The 24845-nt window shown below is 42.2% G+C and overlaps 1 protein-coding gene across 1 annotated transcript in view; it reads left to right on the top strand.

Annotated features, from left to right (window-relative positions):
• Window positions 1-14279, top strand: part of LOC138265131 (gastrokine-1-like) — a 50886-nt gene extending 36607 nt beyond the window's left edge. Inside the window, exons 2-6 of the mRNA XM_069212672.1 lie at window positions 5372-5425; window positions 8708-8845; window positions 9435-9545; window positions 10901-11039; window positions 14024-14279. Coding sequence (XP_069068773.1) covers window positions 5372-5425; window positions 8708-8845; window positions 9435-9545; window positions 10901-11039; window positions 14024-14118 — 537 coding nt within the window. The 3' untranslated portion in view covers window positions 14119-14279. The remainder of the gene's footprint in view (window positions 1-5371; window positions 5426-8707; window positions 8846-9434; window positions 9546-10900; window positions 11040-14023) is intronic.
• Window positions 14280-24845: the final 10566 nt, after the last annotated feature.

The raw sequence follows: 24845 nt of genomic DNA on the forward strand, positions 1-24845 counted from the left end.
GAGTGGTAACCTCAACAGTGGTAACCCCTGCAGGGGTAATCTCAGAGGTAGTAATCACAGTAGTGATAATATCAGCAGTGGTATTCTCTGAGTTAGTAATCACAGTAGTGGTAATCTCAGCAGTGGTAATCCCTGCAGTGGTACTCTCAGAGGTAATAATCACAGTAGTGGTAATTCTGCAGTGTTAATCCCTGCAGTGGTAATCTCAGAGGTAGTAATCACAGTAGAGGTAATTTCTGCAGAGGTAATTCCTGAAGGGGTAATCTCAACAGTGTTAATTTTAGCAGTGGTAATCCCTGCAGTGGCACTCTCAGAGCAAATAATCACAGTAGTGGTAATCTCAGCAATGGTAATCGCTGCAGTGGTAATTTTAAAGGCGGTAATCTCAGCAGAAGCAATCTGTGCACTGGTAATCTCAGAGGGGCTCATTTCAATGTAGTGGTTTCTATGTAGCTGCATATGGACTCCGTTGTATTTTACGTGGTGACATACAACCCTTTGTTCTGGAACCTCGGTCTGATATGTTAATTGCATTTGCATGTGAATAACGCTCTAACATTTTGTATTTTTAACCCGCTTCCCTGAAGAACATGTTTTAAACCACTTCCTCCTCAGGCGAAAAAGGACCTCTGAACTGAGTATAGCACAGCGCATCCTGAGGCGCACCATCCTCATCTAAATGTAAACATCTTAATTCTTTTAGTTTTTACTCAGCAGACTAGGGCCTTATAAAACAATGAGGCTCGGATAGAATCTATTTTACAAGCATTTGCAGTGCAATGGATCTCGTGTTTACTCGAGTTAAAGCTATTAGTTTGTGAACACCTAACCGGACTTTTCTTGCCACATAAACTGAAAAGTAAAACAGTTTCACATAAGCGAGCGGACGGTCACCATGAGCGCAAGCAAACATACAAAAGGAAACAGAATTCCGCTTGCAGTGAAATTTATCGGAAAAAGTGTGATTATCCTTATAACCGGCAAAAGTGGAATTATCCATGTAACCGGCAAAAGTGCAAATATCCATGTAACAGGATCGATGTCATGCAAAGCGCTTGACTTCTGCCCAGCGAGATTGCACTACCTACTAAATAAAGAGAAAAAATAGTGCAGAAACGATACGGAAAACATGGAGCCTTGTATGTTTTCAGTTGTTGGCGGGTGCGCTCGAGGCGGGCTAAACACTGAAAGAGGCATGACCTATGCATGCCTTTCACTAATGAAATCAAGCTAATTTTAAAAGGCAAGCCGATGAACCAAACAAACGGATGGGCTTGACATGGGTGTGGTTAAAAGCCAACAAAGAGATTCCACCAGGGACGGAGCGATTTGCGCTTGACCCTAAAAAAGCAACCCAAGGTGCTTTTTCTAAATAAAATAAAGCGCCCATATGCCCCTTAGGCATATGTATGCTCTACAGGTGCACCTCTATTTTTGGGGTGCATCACGGGGGTCTTTTTCCCATTGTTATCCCTGGTTTTGCATTTCCTAAATAGCGATTTATTGATAAGAAATTGCTATTTAGGAAATGCAAAACTGGCCCATTGTCTCAAATGCAATTGGATTTCTTAATACTGATTTCCTAATAGCTATTCCTACTTTGTAAGAATTGTGTTAGAAAATCGGTATCTTAGTACATTGCATTTTGCATCTCTTAGATAGCGATTTTTATGAAGTCGCTATATATGAAATGCAAAATTGCATTTTCATACATCTGGCACATAATTCCGTACGGACATGTATATAAGAGCGTTATGTCATTTTTGAACGTCAGCTAAGTACTTCTGAAAATAACAGAAGAGATCATGCGGTGAGTACAATTCTAAGGACATGTTTATGATCAAACTAAGCTAATAGCAGTTTAACAAACTGGTGGCAAAAAAAAGAAACAATAGTGCAGGCTGTGCAGTGATCAGTGTTAAAGTGGGTAGTATAGAAACGGCGAAGAAAATTAAAATATTATAGTTTTTTTCAATCAAATACCATCTGTTGATAAATGCAAGACTATCCATGTTTTCTAACCATCTAAAGGTGACTATCTATCAACACATCGACCTCTAAGAATTAGAAAGACTTACTATCAGGACGGAAACAAGATATAGCAGTTGCCCACCATTCAGCTAAGTTGTAGGGGAGACCATTAAGGATGAGGGAAGGAAGTGGATTCAAGGTTGGAAATGGAAGAGGCCAATACAAGGGCTGATGAACCTAATAAAGGCTCAGGCTAATTTGGAAAACATACATAAGTTTTTCAAAAACATAAAAATGACACAGGTCACTTGAGGCTAATCACTGATCGGCTGGAACTATCTTTGTGCATGATTGCTCTACGACAACTTTGATGAATGGTGGCAACTAAATATTACATACACTTTCCATCCTGATGATGACCCTGATGGATTCTTGACCAATGAGTCGAAACATTAACAGATGCTTCCCTTTAGATTGTTAAAAAAAACTATGTATATTCTTGTAAACATCAATTTAGGTCTTTGGTGACCAAATCACATACATTAATATATTTTATAGACCATTTCTATGGTGCATACTTCAACATTGGATATAAATTAGCTAATTTTTCGTCACAAGCTATTGCCTTAAATTAATATAATTTTGTTCAAAAACAGTTGTCCTTTTATGCTGTTCATATGATGAACCCTAATGATGTGTGCACACAATAGCTCAGTGGCACTAATTGTTTTGCTATATCATGCCATTTCTTTCTTTACATCTTTATTTGTTACCCCTGCATCTCACCCACCCCTTTAGCTACTGATACCTTTCTCCCTTACACTTTTTTCTTCCTTGTTCTTTCCTGCTCATCACTCAAATGAACATTCCTCTTCAAATCCAGATCCCTCCTTTGTTGGACTGACAACTCCCAAGGGTTCCTTACACCACTGGTTACCAGCCAGAGCTACAGCTAGCTTGAGGGAGGAAGTGAAACAGCTTCATAGTTTACTGACAGAGCCACCTGCACCTGTGGCCTAAGAAGATGCTACCATCTATTAACTTCCAGCACATTCTTCACTTCCAGTTCTGAGCTGACCTTCATTAGGGTCTGACTTAAAAAAATTCCTTACTAAGGGCCAGATGTACAAGGCCGTTTTGCATTTATGTAATGGTTCGAATTGGTATTTCGGGTCGTTTAAGAAATTATGTATAAAGGCCTTTAGGAAATCGCAAATTGTGATTTCTACCCAGAATAGGAAATTGTAAATAGGGATTACCTATTTGTGATTCCTATTCTGATGTACAAAGCATTTCCTAAATGTGATATGAGCATTTAGGAAATGCAATTCTTATTGACATGAAGTTGATGGTAACCATGTGCAATTTACAAAAAGCACCTCAAAGTGCTTTTTTAAATGGCTTTAGAGCAAACACATGCCCCTTGGGCACATGACTGCTTTACATTTGCATTACTATTTTTGGGGTTCACAGTGGGGGGCCTTTTGCCCCTTGCCATCCTTGGTTTTCCTAATAGGAAATCGCTATTTGGGAAATGCAAAACCGGCCCATTGACACAAATGGAATGGGATTCCTTATTTGCGATTTGTAGGAATCGCTGTTAGGAAATCTGTATCCCTGTACATAGCATTTATCGCTAGTAGGAAATGCAAAATTGTATTTTAGTACATCTGGCCCCATATGTTCACCAGTTCACTGCTGCACATTTTAATGTAGAGTTTGATGTCATCCTGCTTATCATTATAAGACCTCATAACATTTGACAGCTTTAGAGCAAACGCCCCTCCTGGCGCGGGCACTGATTGTGAAGTGTAAATGGGTCCGGGCCAAGGTATTGTTAATGCAGCATTGAAGCAGTTTCATTACAGGGAGACCAAAACTAATAACTGCCTGTTTTTCCATGTACGATTATGGAGTGGAAAGAGGGTAGGGCGATGCTGACTAAAACACCAAACCCATCCTATTAGGTAAATAATTCTGGTTGATACCTGAGCTACGCACACATTCATTAGATAGGCAAATATCTTTATCTTGCAGGAGTGGTAAGCTTAATCATGCACAGGTGTATAAAAAATGCCCGTAACCATCAGGCAGTCCAAGCTTTGTTTGCATCGCTCCTCATCTTCATTGAGTCCTAAGGGTGTTCGTAGTCAACAGGATGAAAGCAACGGTGAGTGCTCATTCTTCTTCTTTATGGTTCAGAGTTTTATCTGTTTTAGAGAATCTTTGAAAAAGGGTTGGCCTGACCTAGGAAAAAGCTCTATTCCCATATCCTACATCACAAAGTTCTTTAAATGTATCATTCACTATGAAACTTGTTACTTATTTTGTTGCAATAGTTTTACAGGCTAGCATAGTGAAACCTAGACATGCCTGTGACCTTACTTTTTCTAGGTTGATAGATTCTGCTCTCTGTCCATTTATTTTAGGATCTTCTCTAATAAGGATATCAAAACATTAACAGTCCTGATTTTGTTGACACAGAGCTGAGAATAAAGGCAGCTTTTGGACTTTTAAGAGTCAAAGACCTTTATTCTAAGTGGCTCGGTTTGTGGGTGGGGTAATAATGCTTAGTAAATACTAATACTGCATGGTGCGATTTTTCCTAATGTTGTTTTAACTCCCAGTTCTGAGCGGGAATCTGCAGTATCACTCTGTGCGTAGCCAGTTACCACAGATATTCCCTTTTCCTTATCAGCTTTTCCTGCGTAAAATTCTCCAGGATTTTCTTGACGATATCTGCGCTTGAAAAACGTGTTAGATTTGCGATAGCTTCGCACAACTTCCAATGTAAAATTGGGCACAAAAACACTTTCTCTGCCCGTTTAGGACTTACTTAATCAATCAGAACGAGGAGCAATCTAGTGAAACATTTGGAAAAAGCGTTCAGTGTTTGCATCTGGGGCTCCCTCCGGCTTTCTTTTCCCAACCACAGGAGCCTCATCAGCGCTGGGTAACATGCATCGGTGAATGTCTTAATGGTGTCTATAATTATATAACTATATATATATATATATATATATATATATATATATATATATATGTGAATATATATATATATTGGAGGGCTGTGTCTGTGTCACGGTCAGGTGACTCTGCGAAGCTGATAGGGCTGGGGACAGTTAGTCAGACGTCACCTAGTGCCTCTGAGATGCTGATAGAGCCCTGGAGTGGTCAGTCACATACCAGAAAAGTTAGTAAGAATGAGGAAAGTTACTCGCGTGTGGCTGTGATGCTCTGATGGGTTGATATGACATTGTATTAAAAGGTGGTGCTGCTGAGAGGCGGGCAGTGCTAGGGAAGATGCCCTGCAAAGGCTAGTAGAGCTGTCGGCCATCATGACTGATTATGGTGCTGATCAATTGAATCCTGACATTAAACTTTTCCCTCTTCATCACAGATCCTGGTCGGGGTGCTTCTGGGAGTCTTCCTGGGACCAGCTCTTGCTGATGAGGTAAGCTTTCGAGATGAATGGCGTGTGAGCCCACCTTTCTTTTGTGTGTTTAGGTTTATGGAAACGCCTTTTCATGAAGCAAAATGTGCATCCTATTGGTCGCTTGTTCCTTCTTTTTTCCATCTCCCTTCTCCCCGCCCATTACCTCTCCCCTCTTGCACTCACCCCCTTTGGAAAAACCCCACAACACACAGATAAATGAACCACAACCACATTGGTTCGATAATACTGCATCGGGCAGGAGACAGATTCAAGCAGGAAATGCCTTTCGGCTGCAGTTTTCCTTTCTGTAACCCATTTTCGGCTGAAACCAGTCAGCAGCTGGCGAAAATCATGTGAAGTTTCGATGCCGAGAAAACTTTTACTGACTGACTTAGTGTAGTATTCTGTCACACTTGCTTACGCTTCCCACCCAGGACCAAGGCACTCCTGTCCTCCAACAGGTTTCCTTAGGGCACCTCGATCACTTCACCCCAGGGTGTACTTAGTAAGCAGGAGGTGAGGTACAGGATCGTGTCAGGTGATGTGGGAGAACAATTGCTGCTGGGTTCCGTAAAGGAAAAAAGCCGGAAGTTTCCTGACTGAGAATAATGGAGTCTCACCTCTTTGTGGGTGACGTCTGAAGAAGGGCCAATGTGTGGACATAGAGAATATTGAGAGATTGGGGATCCCATTGGCTCCCCTTCGTCTCCAGAGCCACCCTACGGTGCAGAGATGGACTGGGATCAGGATACCTCTAGTGAAGGTGTCCACTGCTGCTCAGTATGGACATGCCTGGTGTGGTCCTGTACACCCCTTGGGTCCCTAAGGGCCCTGTTTCTACCCCTACTAGTGCCCCCCCCCCAGAGAGGACTCCTTAAAGGGTTCACTTCACCCACCACCCCTCTTCTTCAGAGGTCTGCAGACTGCAGGTCAAAGCCCTGGAACTATCTCATTCTGTGCCCATGAAAATGAAATCACACACACGCACACACACACACACACTCTTCTAGCAGAACCTCCTGGTTGCCCTTAGGTTGACCAGGCTTTCCCAGTCATGTAAACATTATACCATCTTCACAGTCCCCTCAGGGGCATGGCTTCAGAGGGGGCGTGTGGGGTGCTACACCCCCTAATATATGCATTTTCTGATAAATAGTTGGGTACAGATGCTTTTCAGTCAGATATGTTATGATGTCTCCCGGATTGCACCAGAAATTGTTACATATACTGTATTCAGGTAAAAAAGCACACAGCCTCTCTCCATTTTAGTTTTTAAAGTTGTCAAAAATATTGGTAATTTTACAAAATATTGTGTTTTCCCTCACTTAGTAACCCTACCACTCCACATTCCTCTTGCTTTCCACTGCCCCTTACGTCCCTCCCATTCACCCTACTTGTCGTATAATGTATTTAAATATTATATGCCAGCCTGATTGTAAGAAAATCTGAAACTCAACCTCTCCCCAGTATTACTGACCAAGCTACGCCCTCGAGTGCCATCAAACACATATCACGAGGGGCGAGTCCCCCGCCTTAAATAGCTTTTATCAAAAACGTATTGCATCTTTTTGGTAAAAAGGAGTAACATCCTTCGGTATTTGTCTACTGACAGCTTGAGGAAATATAACGAGATTATATTATTATTTTCAGTGTTGCTAAAGTCACTGGACTCCAGAGTGCACTGGGATGTTTTTCTTCTGCTTGTCCGATTTTTGACACCTACTTTTCAGTAATAATACACCCTCGTGGTTGTGAGGGGACAAAGATGCTTGGTTTTCTAGAGATGTGCAATTTAAATGCACGAGTTTGTTCTCTCATTCATTCGCACCTTTGTGCCTTCATTTATCTAGAAAAATAAATATGTCGTCATTCATCGCGTGTCTTCCCTTATCACCTTCTCTGTTGGCACACAGCAGAGGGCGCATACATATTTTTTTCATTTCAAATAAAAATATGCACAAAATTATTTTTCCATCTAAATTAATGTCATTCTTAGAATAGCATGCTCGAACACACATATGTAAATATGAATGTAGTCTTGACGGGTTTTCCAATTGCTGTAGCCATGTTGACATATTTCGAAGTGACCTTTCATGGGAGAAACTGCTGTGAAGGAAAAACTCTCTTGCTAACATTTAATTTTTAATGTAGGAGTGGTGTTTATTAACGAAGGCAAAGAAGCTGCTGTGTAATCTACGAAAGGACAACAATAGTACATAATCTACTAGGTCGTTTTGGTGTACTACTACAGTAGGGATGCAAATTACTTAAAAAGGCTTGAAAAACTGCCTGTGGATCAATTTATAGGGCACTCTCCCATAGGCAAGATGCAGTTTTCCCTTTCATGCTGGAAATCCTTGCATATTTGTTTGTGTGCCAAGCGCTCATGTATCACAGGTCGCTGATTTACACATCTTTTGAACACTTAATTTGAATTAGCTGCTGAAACAACATTTTCTAATCGTAAATACCCAGTTCTTGTTCACAGAATTAATTTTGCTTGCACAAATGGCACTTGGAGACAAAGAAATTCAAATAGCATTTTTGAACTGCCATATTTGCAAATTAGCAATTTTTTTGATCAGGTTTATTGCAGATCAGTTTATTTACCCCAACCAATCTGGAAGCATTTTGCTGCCTATAGTTCTGTTTTCATCCCTTAATTGCAGATGTACACGACAGACGTGCTAACATGGGCGAAAATTCACCAAAATAACAGGGGTAGAGGAAGTGACTTTACATGCCCTTTCACCTCCACTTTCGTTCACAGACATTTACTCAAATTCACACTTACACACACACACTCTCACCTGTGAGTCCGCACACAACATACATTTAAAAGCATTTTTACTTTCCTCAGCTGCCATTGAAGGGCATATTCACATTTGTATTTTTCTAATAGTGAATAATATTTTATTTTTCACTATTAGTGTAATTAAAATTTGACAGAAAACAAAGAGAGCGGAGCCCTAACTGACGTCCATCAGGACGAGCTGCCACTGTGCTCCAGGCACTGAATTTGCCACCTCTGAAGCCAGGGGTCGCAGAGGCAGTGCCAGGGGTAGCAAAGGGCAAGCCAGGGCTCGCAGCTGCCACCTCTGGCGACCCCTAAATTACATCCATGCGTGCTACACTGCAAAACAAAAAAGAACAGGGAGACAAAGAGATCATTCATTTTAGTTATGTAAAGTAATCAAAGCTCTAAATTCAGTTCACTGAGGTCCAAATGTTAAATTGCTCAGCTTTGTGTTTGACCTACATTTGGTGTTCACAACAGTTTCTTGTATCTTCTCTATATAGTCAATCCAGATTATAAACCAGGGAAATGATGGAGGCAGTGTCTACCAGACGGTGAACATCAATAGAGAAGTCAATGTGGTTAATTTCAACGCCTACTCTGGACGTCACACAAGCAACGTCGTTCTGGATTATAGCCAGGTAAGACTGAAGCCTAGCTGAGCATCTGTTCCCATTGTTATATATAGAGGCTGTAATCATTGACCATAGCTATGAACCGAAACACAGTTAAGAGGCTTCTGCTATGGTTACTGAGCTGAAAGGTAGACCACCCCCAAAAACTCCTTTAAGGCAGCACCCGCTAATAGGCCTCAAAGTTTCAATGCTTGTAATCCCAGTACGAGAGCTGTCCACCTTCCCCACAGTAACTTTTATGAACATCGGGTGTGGTTCCTGAGCTAATTGTTACTACACAAGACACTTAGGCAGGTAAAATGACAGCTTTGGGTAAAGGGGCTAGCAGAACCTCTCAAATGCAACAGGTGGTTGTGTGGCAGAATATTATAGTCAGAAACATAGTTTGTTGTAAATATCATGTCCTAAAAATCATTTACAAAAATATTGCCTATTGAGTGTAAATTTTCTTTCATTAACTTCAAATGGGCTATATATTTGTGAACAATATTTAGGACACAATATGTAGGTCAGGAGATATTCGGACAACATTATTCTGATAACACATCAAAGAGACATCTGGCGCTCACCACTACTTACTTTCTTCTCTTTACAGAACATCATCGCTTACCACATGCCCTACAAAGGTATCTGTGTAGTTGCCCATATGCACCTCAGCTCCTTCCCAGGTCTTGGCCGGTTTGAAGAATTTATTCACAGCAGTAGGGTAAGTTTGGCATGTGTCATGTGTTTTCTGATCATTCAAAGCAGTTCTGTTTGATTTTGCCCACAAAGAGTTCTGAAGTATTTAAATCCTATCATACCTCTCAACAGCAAATCTACTGAAGTTATACAACATTTATTAATCAAATATAAATTTTTCATAATTTCCCCCAAAACATGGCCAAAAATGGGAATGGTTGAGCCGTTTTTAAATCAGACATAGAAAAAGCATATTTTCTAAGATAATCACATTTTTGTTAATTCCAGTCATTCTTACAGGAGTTTGGGAAATTGAATGCTTTAAACCACACACAGATCTCAAGCTTCTACAATCAATGAAATCGCACTGCTGAGCAGAGGGAAAGATAAATCATATACACTAACACGAAGCAGCCATCATAAAATACATTAAACGTATTTAGCTACACGGTATGAAATAAAGTAATGTTATGTAATTTCTCATCGCACGTTTTCTAATATTATTGAGGAGTATTACCAGCCTCCAGATATGAATATAATTTTACCTCTTCAATTTCCACTCCTACATTTAACAATGTCATTAACTGTTTTCCATTCAAATGCCATTATTTTTTTACTTCCAACGATTGAGTTTCATAGTCTATATGCATCTACACACATATATGTGTATATATATATATATGCATGCAAAAAGCTATTTAGTCTCATTTAGAAAACAATTAATGCATAGTCGGAATTTACAAAATCTTCCACTTACCTTTTTATACCAATCTATTTGTTTAATTACTGGGGTGAAAGATTTATTGTTTCCAGTTCCTCTGAACAGGCTGAAAGTATAATGCAACATTCCTAAAGACCACAACTTTTTCATTTTTATGTTTGAAATACTGTCCATGTTGCTCAATCAGATGCACTCTAATTTTCCCTAATAAGGTGCTACTCGCTTGAAAGTAAATCTGCATCCAGTCTCAAAGCCATGTTTAATAATGCCTTATTAGGGTGACCAATATCATCAATTTCTTACCTTTTCATTAACATATTATTTGCCATCACAACCTTATCTGCCATTATTATGTTACCTGCTGACAATCACATCTTATTTTACGTTATATTTTTCTGCCAACAATAATATCTTGTATACTGTAGAAAGTCTCTGCCAGAAATATTTTATTTGTTATCAATCATATGGTACCTATTCCCAATAATATCGCACTGGCTGTCAATATCTGATCCTCAGCAATAATATTGTATCAGTGGCCAACAAAACCTCTGTTGTCCCCAATATATATTACATGTGGCGGTCTATTGTCCGGCATCAATCATATATCATCTGCCACCAGTTTCTCTTTGATCGATTTCTTTGTCCCTTCCATTCAACAGGACAAGAAGAAAGACTTGAAGGCTCTGCAAAAGCACTACCAGATCACCGATGAACAAGTCTCCAACCTGTCACAGTTCAGTGGTGCAGTCCAGGGCCTCTGCTGGGGTGTCCCCACCTACTGGGCTGTTGAGTACGAGCGTAAGTAGATCATTGATTACAAGGAAAATTACTTCTTGGAAACCAACATATTGTTATCTTAATATGGTTGAAAGGGATCCTGGTGACGATTCAAGGAAATTGACACTTGGAGTTGAAAATGAGAGCGTCCATGGGGTGGTGATGCCATTGGAGAAGGGGCTCGGCCTCTCAGCACTGTAAGGGTGAGCTGCAACATCAGTGGTGAGAGAGAAGTGAATGGTAGAATAATAATAATCATGAATATTTTAGGGCACCCACCACAAACTGGATTCTTACTTTGCACCTAAATAGTAACAAATGGGTATTTTTATTAAACAGCTAGGCAGCTCAATATTTCTCATGCTGTGGGTCTCTCAAAGATTAACTACTGAGCTTGTCTTTCCAGAACTGAGGCCTGCTGAAACCAGCTGTTTACAAAAAGCCTTTAGGAAGGCTGTCAGCCAGCAGTTATTTTGTGCAGGCGGTCCCAGGTGGTTGGTAGGACTAATTTTTGGAGACTTTTACTTATTGTCACCATCAGACTTTGCCTCAAAATAGCAGAGCAAAAGGGGAAAATGGAGAAAGGAGAATGGGGAAGTCAGGAAAACAGTGCAAAGGGAGAAAACATGAAAAAGAGCCTGTACTAGGCAGATAAAGAACCAGGATATATATGACGGTGGAAGAAAGCGGCAGAGATAGAATGACAGTATGACAGTTTGGTTATTGTCAACCCAAGCATTTGAGAGGCAGTTGTAGGCTTCTATGAAAAGCTTTGGACCACTGCACTGTATGATTTTTGCTAATTAAGCACTGTCACCCCATGAAGACATCTTGCAGCCAAAAACCATAGAAAACATTAACATCACACTAGCGAATCTTGGGGCAGTGTGAGCTAGCACCAGCAGATAGCTGGTGCCCACTTACCAGGAGAAGAAAAGACGAGTCAGGACAAAAATGTGAGATCTGAGGAAAATGTGCTTACAGGAGGAGTTTTGAGGCGGAGTAAGGAGAGCCAGGGTGGATCTTGTTGAAATTGCTTTAAAGAGCCTTTGGGAAGCATCAAAAACAATAAATAGGCCAAGCCGTATATTTTCCTTGCAAGAGTGTCTTGATATAGGCCTCAAGCCAGAACCACCAAGACCCGTCTTGGCAACAAGACAGCGTCCATATTCAAATGCATTCAAGAGAACAGAAATTTATCTCAGCTAGTGAGTGCACCTACAGCAAAGGCCTGAAATAACTAGCAAGACATGTTTTATTTCCGTGAGAAAACAGCTCAGTGTTTCAATCTAGGTCTTTAAATTGAATACCAGTAACATCGGGTTGAAAACAATAACAGTTGTTCACAGTGTCAGGAAACTGAAGGAGTGTGGGAAGGCAACTAAAAGTATGCGATTGTGCAGCAGTGGCATGTTCCGTATAATGATAGATGTGTCGCATTTGCCATATAATTCATCATATGCTGCACAATTTCTGAATTTAAAAAAAATATGTATTGTTTCTAGCTCAAATGGATCAAAAGTTACTAACGACGCTGCATTCGTACAAGTCGTCAGGTCACCTTTCAATTGCCTATTGCTGTATTTGAGTCATAAACTGTCACTTATGAGTTTACCAACAGTTTCAACGTGTAAAAAAGACAAAATAATACAGTAGTAATGTCACAAAATGTGCCACATTATGCCACATAACTTGTCTTTTCTTGTTGCATAATTTAGTTAACCCTTCTGCATAATTTGGCCCTCCCATTTCCCAGAATTCCAGCGGCCCTCACTATAGACAGTACTAAAAATAAACAATCTTGTGAATACTGTGACTCTCTGATGTGAAAAGTTTGTTATAAGCGTTGCGGATTTCTTGCGCACTGTGCCGCTCTGCAGGCGCAAATGTAATGTTATTCTAACTTCCCAATTAGTGCATGCAAAATTCAGAAACACAAAGTGATTCACAAGCAGCGCTGTGAACTGCAGGGCTAACAGTGGGACCCAGTGGGATCTGGGAGCATTAGGACGAGGCCCTCCGGCTGGTCACTTGAACTTCACACACTAGGGCTTGCTCGGATAGGTAGCCTGTGTGCCAAATGCAAGCAAATGGTAAATCTGACACTGGGACATACCACAGAATTTGCCAGGACAGGGGAGCAAGCCTGATTTACTCTTGAAGGGGTAAAAAACGTTATCTTTAACAGAACAGGTCTGGGAGAGTAAATAATCCCTTTCCTAACTTGAGCCTAGCAATGCTACAAACTGTCAAAATTAAAGGAAAAATGTACCTATGCTAATAATTCTGCAATAATAAATTACATTTGATGCTGGATGGAGCCAACCAAGGAAACATTGCCCCCGGTCCATCTTGTTCCTCCAGTTCTGACATACACAAGAGGAAGTGGTTTGAGAAAGACTAGGATTCAGAGTAATAAAGATTATCACTAAGTAATCTTGACATCACCTCCGGTTTAGGATCTAAAGAAGAGATAGAGCATAATATCTGTTGGCTGGTGGTAGATAACAGGAATTATGACCTGTGAGGACCAGTATCTATGCTACACTGTATGGTACGTTGGTGTTTGACAATTTTGCTTCTACTGAATGGACAGTATCATTGGTTGGGTGGTCCAAAAACCACAGTTCACGTCCATGCAAGAGCTAAGTAACGTTTTATCATGATCAGTCAGGGTAAATGTTATTTTTACACAGGCTGGTTGGTGAAGACAATACAGAATCACTAGTAGCATACCAATGGCGCCCTAGACTTTAAAGCAAGAAATGGCAATGGGCTCCTTCCCCTCTGGGTAGGCCATGAAAGACCGCCATAATTGGGGTGCAATCCCACTGCATTTTTATGCACTATTAGTAGCAACACCACTGAAAATGAGTCCTGCAGTTGTGTCGTGTATGTAATTCGGGCACATAGGGTTCCCCAGTCCATACAATTTCTCTGCGAACTTATTGAGAAAATATAATAGTTTTTCTGGTGATAGCTCACCCTTGCTTTTTAAATTACAGCCCGACAAAGAGTGGAGATCGGCGCAGGTGGATGTGCTGGAGCCAAGTTCCTGTTCTTGGAGATAGGACTGTGCGGAGGGGTACATCTGTTCTAAGTGTGAGGTGGCCGAATTTCTACCATGCAGCTCTCCGGTCACTCAAGCCTGTTCAAGATGTCTGCACTATCGAACTTCGCAAGTTAGAAGATGAAATGTTCTGATGGGCGCAAGAGCGCATAACAACATCGTGTGGACGGGGTGCTTGTACCAAGGCCGACTGAAAGACACATTTACTCTTCATGCAATGTTTACATGCAGCAGAAAATACAAAGTTCAATAAATCAGTTTGACCTTGCTACGCTGATGTATTTTTTTTTTGTACTTTGGTGAACATGACTAGCCAGTTTTAGGAAAAATCAAATGAAACCCATACTTACCCTCATCCCAGTCCAATTGACAGCTCTAAGAGTAAATCGAGAGATCTATGCATAAATCGATAAAAATTACCAAAAGGGCGGGTAAGGTGCATGGATGAATAAATGCATGAAAATATAATAGGATTCCTACCTAAGCCTTGATTACATACACGCACCACACCCCATAAACAAGCATACCCTGGGGCACCTTATTTGTGAGGTGCGATAAACAGTGCCAATTACTAGTTTTCTCATTGAAATGCGGAGTAACGTGCAGATTTTGGAGCTTTCCCCTCTATTATCTGCATTCCCCGGTATTTACCAAAGATGTATTCACCCCCTATAATTCAGCAGATTTGACCTGCTGGACCTGTCAATATTTGTCGGCAAAAATCCAGCTGTCGTAATTGTATGATAGACGTAGATTTCTGACAACCAGGCGATCAGGGGTTTGCACGGGTGTTGGAATTTAACCAGGCATTCCAAGAAGAAAGACTATGTAAAGATAAATACACGAAGTGTGTGTGTGAGAGCTGAGTGCATGGATCAACACATGTTTGGGTACAGGTAAGAGCAATGCTTCATTTGAGCCGGTGGTAGTAGGTGGGACAGACCAGCACTCATTTTTGGAGACCGGCACTTGCTTTCCTGGACACATTTTGGTCTAGAGAAAAAAATGCCAGTGGGAAAAAAAGGAGGAAGAAAAAGATGGAAAAAATATTGGCAGAGAGGAAAAGCAGGTAGGGAAAGGAGCCTGCAAGAGTGAGATAAGGAGGCAAGGAGTATCTGCTGATGAAGCAAAGAGGCATGAGGTGAGATCAAGGCTTTTCAGCCTTGGTATTTGGCACCTGACCCTTGAAAACACTGACTGGCTTCTGAACAAAACTCTGGGCCTCGGCACTGATTTTTTTTTTTTGCAAATTAAGCTCAGATGCAAGGGCCTATGGTTCATCAAACAAGAATCCCTATTATGCACTTAAAGTACAGGTGACTCCCTCATGTGTTTCAGACACTTACATAAAAGAACCAAATGTAATATGCGGTTTGTGGCAGCATTTTCAAACTCCAGGTCTTTGCAGAGAATTACTGGTACCACTTTTAACAAAAATCATGCTCAGGTATTTACAAAAGAGATAAAAACGTTTGTGATTTTTTAGGAATAATTCTATTTATTGAAATTACAGCCATTTCGTACGTACACAGCATGTGGCCTACAACCCAATGGGCCAGCTGCGATGATAGCATAAGAACTAGAAGCACAATGTACACAGCTTCAGTTTACAACCCGGAAGCCGGAAACATAAGTTAGGCATATAGAATAAAACAAGACATACAAATCACGAACTCCCAATATCCCTCCCCAACCCATAGTTCCGATCTGTCAGTGGCTGAGTAGTCAATATCAGTGTCAATATAGCAAACGAGGTGCTGGTTGGGGAAATGGGTTGAAGGAAAAGGATACCTTAGGTTTCTAGTGGAGGTGCATCTGGGATCAGGCGAAGTACTTTCAAGTATGTCGGGAACGTCAGCTCCCGAAATTCAGATGAAAGAAGGTTAATGAAGGGGGCCCACATGTCCGCATATCCGGAGCGGCCTAATTGCATTGCAGGGCATAGTTTTTCTATTTGCAGAATATACCACAATTTGTGTAGACAGAAGATGCGATTGGTGTTTTGTCTGTGCCCCATAGAGGGAGTATGGTCTGGTACGGTGCCCCCAGACTTAGAGCCATTTGTCTTCCTTTAAGAGAGTGAAAAGGATAAGTCAGGGGGTTGGGAAGACCTAAAATGGTGTAAGCTGGGAACTTAGGGGTGGAGGTGTTAAAGGCAGTATCAATGTTGTGAAGGACTAGGTCCCAGTAACAGGTAACCTTGGGGCAGTACCATAGGAGGTGTAGCAGAGTTCCAGTGCCACCACACCCCGCCAACAATCTGGGGAGCTGCCTGGCTTCCACCACTGAAGTTTTGCTGGGGTCTGGTACCAGTGAGAAGTAATCTTGTATGCCATTTCAGTGCTGGACATGCTACGTGCTCTGTGGTGAACCCTGTAAAAAATGTCCACCCAGTCTTTAGTGGAGAGGAATCCTCCTAATTCGGTTTCCCATCGAAGTATTTCTTTAGATTTGATTGTGGAGTGCTTCCCTCCCAGAGGAGCGTACCGTTCTGATATGAGGCGTCTGTAGTCTGTTTTAAGAAGTGCCCATTTCTCAAAGAAGGTCATTGGTCATCCCATTTCTTGTCTCAACTTGGGTCCCGTCACCCATGACGCAGCAGGAGATAACGAACCCGGTCAGCATCATGTAGGGAATAGTCAGTTTTGAGCTGACCGAAAGGTATTAGCCCTTGAGTGTTGAAGAGAGAGCCCTGCCGCTTGCAGCCACTGTCTTGCCATCAAAGATGCTGTTCGGGTTGCATACCCGGAAGGAAATCTGGGTTGGCCAGGATTGGGGTCATAGGGGAAGGAAATGTTGCTAGGCCAGCCTTGATCGCTACTGAGTCCCACACTCATAGTGTAGAGATAGTCACCGGGGAGGAGTAAAGGCCCCAAGCCCTATGTCTGCGGGTAAGCCACACCTCCTTCATATATGGGAACATGCAACCGCTTGATCCATAAAATGTCCAATGCTTCTCTGAGAGCAGGTGGTTCCATTCCACAATAAAGCAGAGCTGAGCCACTGGAAATATCGGAGCAGGTGAGTGATCACCAGCTCACTTCCCCCCTTTGGACAATATCTAAAATGTTTGTGCAACCAGGGTTTCTTGCCATCCCAGATACATTTATTGACCACCAGCTGAAGACAGTGTATCTCGGACAGAGGCAGGGTTTGAAATAGGATAGGATGCGGAGAAGAACCGTCATCTTGACCACTGCAATCCTACCCATCCATGATAGGCGAAGGTGGCCACAACTCTAAGGCCCTCATTACGACCCTGGCGGTCGGCGGTAATTTGGGGAAAGGTACTGTCATCATGCTGGTGGTACCTTTTCCCAAATTATGACATTGGCGGTTTGGCTAAAGCCAAACCGCCAATGTAACACTCCGTCCGCCAGGGTGGTAACGGCCGACACACACCAACATACATTTTCGCATCCACAACACACAACATACACGTACACTCACATTCAGTCATTCACACACTCATTCAACGTGACTCACACCCGCATGCACGCATACAAAACAGACACACACCCCCACACACACACACAACACCCCTACACACTCACACACCACCCCCTCTCCTGTCAGAGAACCCGAATTACCTGCTTACAGGGATCCTCCAGCAGGAGACAGGACGCTGCGCTGCTGCCAGCAGCAGCGTCCGCCAGCAAAACACCACCAGGCCGTATCATTGCTCATGATACGGTCGGCGGTGTTTTGCTGCCGTTACGCTGCTGCTGACAGCAGCGCCACCTTACAGCCGTCCGCCGCCATGACCGTCAACAGTATTTCGCCAGCCTTCTGGAGGAATCACCTCATCGATGCTCTAGAGCCGAAGCCTCAGCTGCAGGTAAAGAGGTGAGAGGAATATCCTCAAGATAACTCACTGGGGCGTTACCTGAGCAATCAGTACCGGCATAAAAAGAACCATAGAAGTCCCGAAAAGCTGATGCTATTCCCTCAGTGGAGCTTACTTCAGTGGCATGGCCAGTGCAGATTGTTTTCACAGACCCCAAATGTATCTTGCTGCACAATCAGTGTGCTAGCATTTGACCACACTGGTGACTGCTCAGATAAAATGCACGTTTGAGGCGTAACATAGCATACTCTGCCCTATCTAAGTTGAGATGCTTAAGGAGAAGCCGGGTTCACTCTAGCTCCCTCCACACCATATGGGCTCCTGTGTGCTTGTCTATGGTTTCAAGCTCAGCAACGGACCATTCAAAGGCACTGCGCTAACGTCATTGGCGTTGGCTTTCAGCCGCTGAGGTTGCTATCAGCTCTCCACGTACCACAAACGTCAGGGTTTTCCAAAGAGAGGGGAGGAAAGTCACCTCATTGTGACTGATTTGAATGTAAGACACAATTGTTGTCTTGACAGCAGCAACGGTTGTCTGGGACTGCAGCAGGGAGTCACGCAAGCACCAATGGGAATTTCTGGGTCAAAGGGAGGGCAATTTAAGTGAAAGAGACAAGGGGGCATGGTAAAAAACGGGGCGGGGGGAAATGTATGCCTCAGAGACAACTTCCAGCATGGATGGAGCCGCTAGGAAATAGTCAATTTGTGCATTCATTTTGCGGTCAGCCAAGTAGAATCTGTAGTCCTTAGATGATGGATATAGTCTGCGCCACATGTCATGAGGTCCGCAATCAGAGAGCCAGTATAGGTAAGTCGTTGAAAAGGTCCCAGCTTAGGCAAAGCTTTGTCCAGATTGGTCTAAGTCACTGTCCATGACCAGGTTCAGGTCTCCTCCCACCAAAACCCCAGCATCAGGGGTTTGAAGCACCGTAACAAAGGAACTCACAATGAAGTCCTCTTGGTTCTTGTTAGGAGAATTGACATTCTCTAGTGCAAAAGAAAATTAACCTACCCTTAGTCAGATTGCCAACGCAGATAAGATTTCCCATTTAAAATCACATGAAAAAAGGATGGCTTGCACCCTTCCCCCCTTTGCAGGACAGGAGGACCAGAGTTGACATGGGAACCACCAGGAGTGCATTCTATGTGTGCCTTTAGAGAGTAAGTGGATCTCTTGCAAAAGACAGATGTTACCACCGGATCTCTCCAAGAGTGCGAGCACTGCTTGTCTCTTAGTGGCGTTTAGAGCCCATACATTAAAACAAAAAAAAATTAATGCCTTGACAGTGAGTCAGAGGTGTAGGTGTCAAGAGGTTATGTGGGTGTGTGGTATAGAAGCAATCTCTCCATTCCCAACCCCTATGTTATTGAGCCAACAGCCAGAAAATGACCTTGATACGTGGAGGAGTCGGTATTCCCAAGATGTTACAGGAATAAACAACATACATAGAACATCTTCAAATGCAAACATCAGTCCAGAGAACATGGATATTTGAGAGTGAGGGCCAGATGGGCGAGGTCAGAGACAGAGAACAACCCCATGGGGGAGGGCACCCCTACAGGGAGGCTCAGATGTAGTAATATGAGGTTATAAAAATCCCCATGCCCCGTCCTCACCTCCATCTTCCTCACCCACATGTTGCATCTGTAAAGGTGGAAATGCCCCCAACATCATTAGGCCCCAGATTTGTTGGCTTCTGTAAAAAGCGTGTCCAAGACTGATTTTCTCAAATGCCAGAGTCGCTGGGTCTGGGCGCACAGTGTCTTATGGCAGGCGAGACTTCCATCTGTGTGGTTGTTTGTGTGTCGAGCGATTCTGGGGGCTGCTCAAAGCAGCTTTCAGGAATGGGTTCCTCAAAGCTTAGTTCCCGGCAGGCACCTTTGACTGATCTAAGTTGATACAACTTACTGTCAAGTTGGAAAATAATTTGGAACAGGTGACCCCAGGAGTAGGTGACCCTCTTTTCCCTCAAGTGACACGTGACTAGCCGGAAGTCGTGTCTCTTCTGAAGAGTGATGGATGGTAGGTCTTGGTAAAGCAAGGGTACAGGTCCCAAGAACTGGAGTGGATGCTGATCCCGGGCTTTGCTCAGGATGTATTCTTTACCCTGAAAGTCATGCACACAGACTAAGATGTCCAAAGGGGGGCCATCTGTAGGTTTTGGAAGGCTGACACAGTGGAGCTGGTCCAGGTGTATCTCCCTAGCTGCAGACCTCCCAGGATATAACAGAAGAGTGACCCTACATATTCTCCCAAGTCTTTGTCAGCATATGCCTAAGCAAGCAGTCTTTCTTACCACCGGAATGCTAACATGGCCAAAGCTGCCTTGTATGGATCATTGCACGTTTCTCAAGAACCACCAGAGGGTAGCAGGAGAGTTAATTTGGCCCCACCCAGTTAGGGTGCTCTGAGAAAACCATCAGTATATAGGGACCAGGACCATCAGCGCTTGTGTTGTAAGATCTTACCGTGATGCATAGTGTCTGGTTCCAGAGATGGCAGAAACAGAGGCAGAACAGCAGCTGGACAGAGGACTCTGACTTCTGTGACTAGTATGCCTTCAGCCCTGTGCTCTAGGGGGGCCTCTCCATGTTGTAGTGATTAAAGCCCTTAGGTCCAAGTGTCTAGAAGGGCCAAGCTGTGTTCGCCGTACGTGTTGTGATGTTAGCGGTTCATTTGAGGCAGCCCTGGCCCATCGAAGCATGTCTTTGTTATATAGCACCCTGGTGCTGAGGCGATGAGGGCACTACTGCTCTTGGGGATGTATTGCAATAAGTCACAAGCCTAAATGGAGGTAGAGGGTACCCCACAGTGTGTTTCCTTCCAATAGGACCCCGCACCCCTTCTTCACTCCCTTCTCTACAGCCAACCTTCACCAGGCCCAGAACACTCAGGGCTTAAGCATACCCCCAGCTGATGGGTGTCGGTGTGCAGATCACTCTGAACTGTGGCAGCGCTGAGGTCCACCCAAAAGCATCCACTGATGCCACAAACCAGGTCACATTCCACCCTCGAAGAGTAGTGCTGCAGGCCTAACTGCTAGGCTATCTTCAAAAGCAAGGGGGAAGCCGATGGGGAGATTCACTCATCATCTGTCCCTTAGTGGGGCCAGTCCGCACAATAGGCTGCTGTCTGCTGCAAGGGAACAGTGCAGTAAGTCCGGCTGTAGATCGATCTTCAGAGGTAGGGAGGTGGCACACGGGCAGTCTCACCCACCATCCACCGCAAGGAAGTCGGTCTGGTGTGTGTCCAAGGAGGAAGAGTCTAGGTAGGCCGCGCCGCTCCCGACATGTGGCAGGAGTGCTAACACTTCCCAATCTAGATAATTTATTCACTCTGGGACTCGTTTTAGGCCGATGAATCTTTTGACCCTGATTGAAGTCTCCTTAAGATGAGATAACTAGTCAACATGTCAATCAATAATCAATAACCTCATCAATATTCACAATAGCAATCAATCGAATTAATCAATAACATCAATAAACTTGAAACACACCATGACCTTTCAGTCATGAATAACCACACCAGGATTTAGTAAGATTTATGATATTTATTCCCTATTGATTACAATTCTACTAGCAAGTTTATTAGTCTCAAACCCAAGAAACACATCAACATTGTCATAATATGACGACTCGAATAAGATTTAATCAAAGCAAAGATCATGAACATTAGAACATAGCACGACGTCAACATGGGTTAACTTTAGCAGAGTACCATTAGCGCATTATTCAACAAAGCATAGATTCAGTCATTTGTCTGTTTGCGTCCGTTTAGTGAACTCCTTAACTAACCTCGAATTAGCATTGGTATGTTGGGCTTCATGCAAAACAATTTAGCAACATCAATTTAGAAAACATCTATCTATGGTCTCTATCAAAGAAGCAGTTGATACCTAGAAAGAAAAGGCAAACAGACAATACAATTTCATCATCATATAGTTACCCTTAGTAATGGGTCAGCATACAGAGTCAGTCTTCGTCCTCAGGACATCAGTTGGTTCGCCATCAGCCAGGAAACACAGCAAAGATCAGTAAGACCGGACAAAAGGGAATACCTCCCTCATAAGGAGGAAAGTATGAATCGGGCAAGGCAAAGTAAGTGAAGATGGTTTGCAAAGTTCAAACAGCAAAGTCTCTGGGCAGAGTAACAAAGTGGCTGGGCAATAGCAAAAGGCACACAATAGCTTGTAATGTCATATAATGGCGCGGAATGGCATGTAATGGCTTGTAATCGCTGATTTCTCATCTTGTTCAAGAATTTTATATTGATCTTGTTGTACAGTCCCCTAATTTCCAATTGGGCAAGTTTTAGCGCACCATCATCTCCATCCAATGGTTTACTTGTCGTCTCCTTACGATTGTCACCCCATAACAGTTCTCACATAGTGTATTTGCTCCTGTAATTGACATCTTCAACGGGTAGAATGTCAGGTGAGGAATAAGTGACATTTGTTACTCAAGTCAGTAGTCCCATTGTTTTCCCTAGTCCAAATGATCTTGTACCTGTTGCGAATTACACTGTTGCATTCGGCAAGAATGTCTCCTTGAGCAAGTTGAGTCTCATGAGAAAGTTTTACTACGGTTACACTCACATCTTCTAGCTTCTGGAAAAGTACGACTACATGTCCTTCAGCAAGTCAGCACACTGCACGTTAGAAAAACACATTTAATATGAAACCGGGCAGCTAGGCCCCGACTCATGCTAACTAAGGCCTAGTGATTAATTAACAAAACCTTAATACATAACACTTAATACTAACACAAATCATACATTAGTATATTAATATCTCATTATTAGTCAGTTTCATTAATCATCGAATACATTGCTGGCCACTCCCCGTGGGCACATTTTATACACATGCGTTAACGTTTACATTTTCTATGCGATTTCACTAAGCATTATATTGCAAGCTTCTCATGTTAATTATTAGATTTTAATCACACTACATCAACCCCTCCTCTGATGACTCTTGTCATCACACAAATCCACTCTTTTACTTTTCCTTCACTTTCTTAATTCCTTCATTTCAATTTGTTCCCCCATTTTTTACTTTTCGTATTTTGCTTTGAATATTTTTTCTCTTTTCTTTTCTTCCCTCCTCATATTGCGTTTTGCCAAATTTTCTATAATTCTTTTACTAATTCTACATGATAACCATAGTCCAAATAAACAAGCTAAAACAATTAATATTCCCCCTATTATTTTTGCAAGTATCCCATGCCAAATATTACTAAACCAACTTCCCACTTTAGCAAGTCCCTTTCCAACCTTTTTCCATACTCCAGGTTCCTTCAGCTCTTTCAAATCTGTACTATCTCTTGTTAGGTTAGTAAGCATACTTCTAATCTTATTACAATTATCTGGAATATAAGCACAACAGTGGTGCTCATTAAGCATCCTACAGACTCCGCCACTTTTCGCTAAAAGAATGTCTAAAGCAAGCCAGTTTTGAAGAGTCATAGCCCTCTCCGCAGCAAGTTCAGTATCCATCAGGAGTATAGCCCCTGTGAAGTTTGTCAGCATGGTATCCACAATAGTAGACAACTTTCGAATCTTTATGGAATTCAAAATAACTCCCACTGAAGGAATTATTGCTCGAAATATATCACCCACGACAGCGGCCGCTGTCTCTCTTTTCTGTCTACTATGATGTAATTCAGGCAATTTAGGAAACTTCCTTAAGTCATCAAATTGGTAAATCTTTGGAAAAACTATTCCCAAATAACATGTCCCAAACCATCTCTTTGGACGACGGTAATAAGCATTAAGTCCACATATGTAATGGATCCCCGGGATCGCTGGATCCTGTCCATTTAACATGAACGTCCACTTACTCTGAAACAAAAACACATGTCTGCACTCACTCGTTCCCACAAATAAAGTGTCATGGTCAGATTTTGGCCTATATATACAAAGTTTTCCTACGTGTAATGCATCTACGGCTAATTTGCCTTGTGTCTTTATTGGACCATAAGCATAATCATTTGCAAACGTTAGTTTCTCTAATCCCTTTGCTAGCTTTTCTTTTAACGCTTTTCTTCTATCACCAGTGTGATCTAAAAAGCTATTTTCTACAGGCGTTAGTAAGCAGGTTAGATTACTGCGAAGCGCATAAGCTGTACCAAATGTCAGTGTGGGCTCAAAGAAACCCCTAACTATTTTTATACTATGATCTCTAGCTATCTTACTCAAATATTCATTTATAGGCACAAAAGAAAACACTACATCTATATTAGAATAGAAGTTCTGAATATATTCTTGATCACGAAGCCTTGTTAATAGCAAACTACAACTTATCCCGTAGGTTAGTGGCAAACTTTGATAGATAACCCCTTCTTGTACTGACAAAGGAATCTTTGTGCACACATAACAATTCTTCGCATACATTGTCTCAATACACTCATTCAACAAGCGATAGAAGACATTAGTAGATAGTTCCCCTTTCGTGTTAGTTCCCTCATGCAAATATTTCGTATCTTGCTCGAATCTCTCACATGGTGTTAGTGTAGCAGTCTCAGGAACTGAACCATTGTTAGTCTCACTCTTATCCACCAACTGTATTCCCATAATCACAGCTATGATTACTTTCGCACACACAACACCCAAAATAAAACTCAACCACTTACGAATCATACTCCTATTATTGTTATCACTAGTGTTAATCAGGATCTGGAAAGAATCAGAAAGTAAAACAATATAAAGGCAAACAATCAACTGAAGAAGGTCTAAAGCTCTTATTTTTATTTTATTTTTATTTTTTTTCTTCTTAAACAAAGTCTCTCTTTAGCAAGTATTTACAGCGTTTCACTCACTCCCAGGATCCTTGTCAAATCAGGTTAGCAGCTTGTCACAATCGGTTTTTCAAAAGTCAATTCAGGTTAACAGTGTCACATCCGGTAATTTATC

Source organism: Pleurodeles waltl, chromosome 11 (genome assembly GCF_031143425.1).
Source record: "Pleurodeles waltl isolate 20211129_DDA chromosome 11, aPleWal1.hap1.20221129, whole genome shotgun sequence".
Classification (NCBI taxonomy): Eukaryota; Metazoa; Chordata; class Amphibia; order Caudata; family Salamandridae; genus Pleurodeles; species Pleurodeles waltl.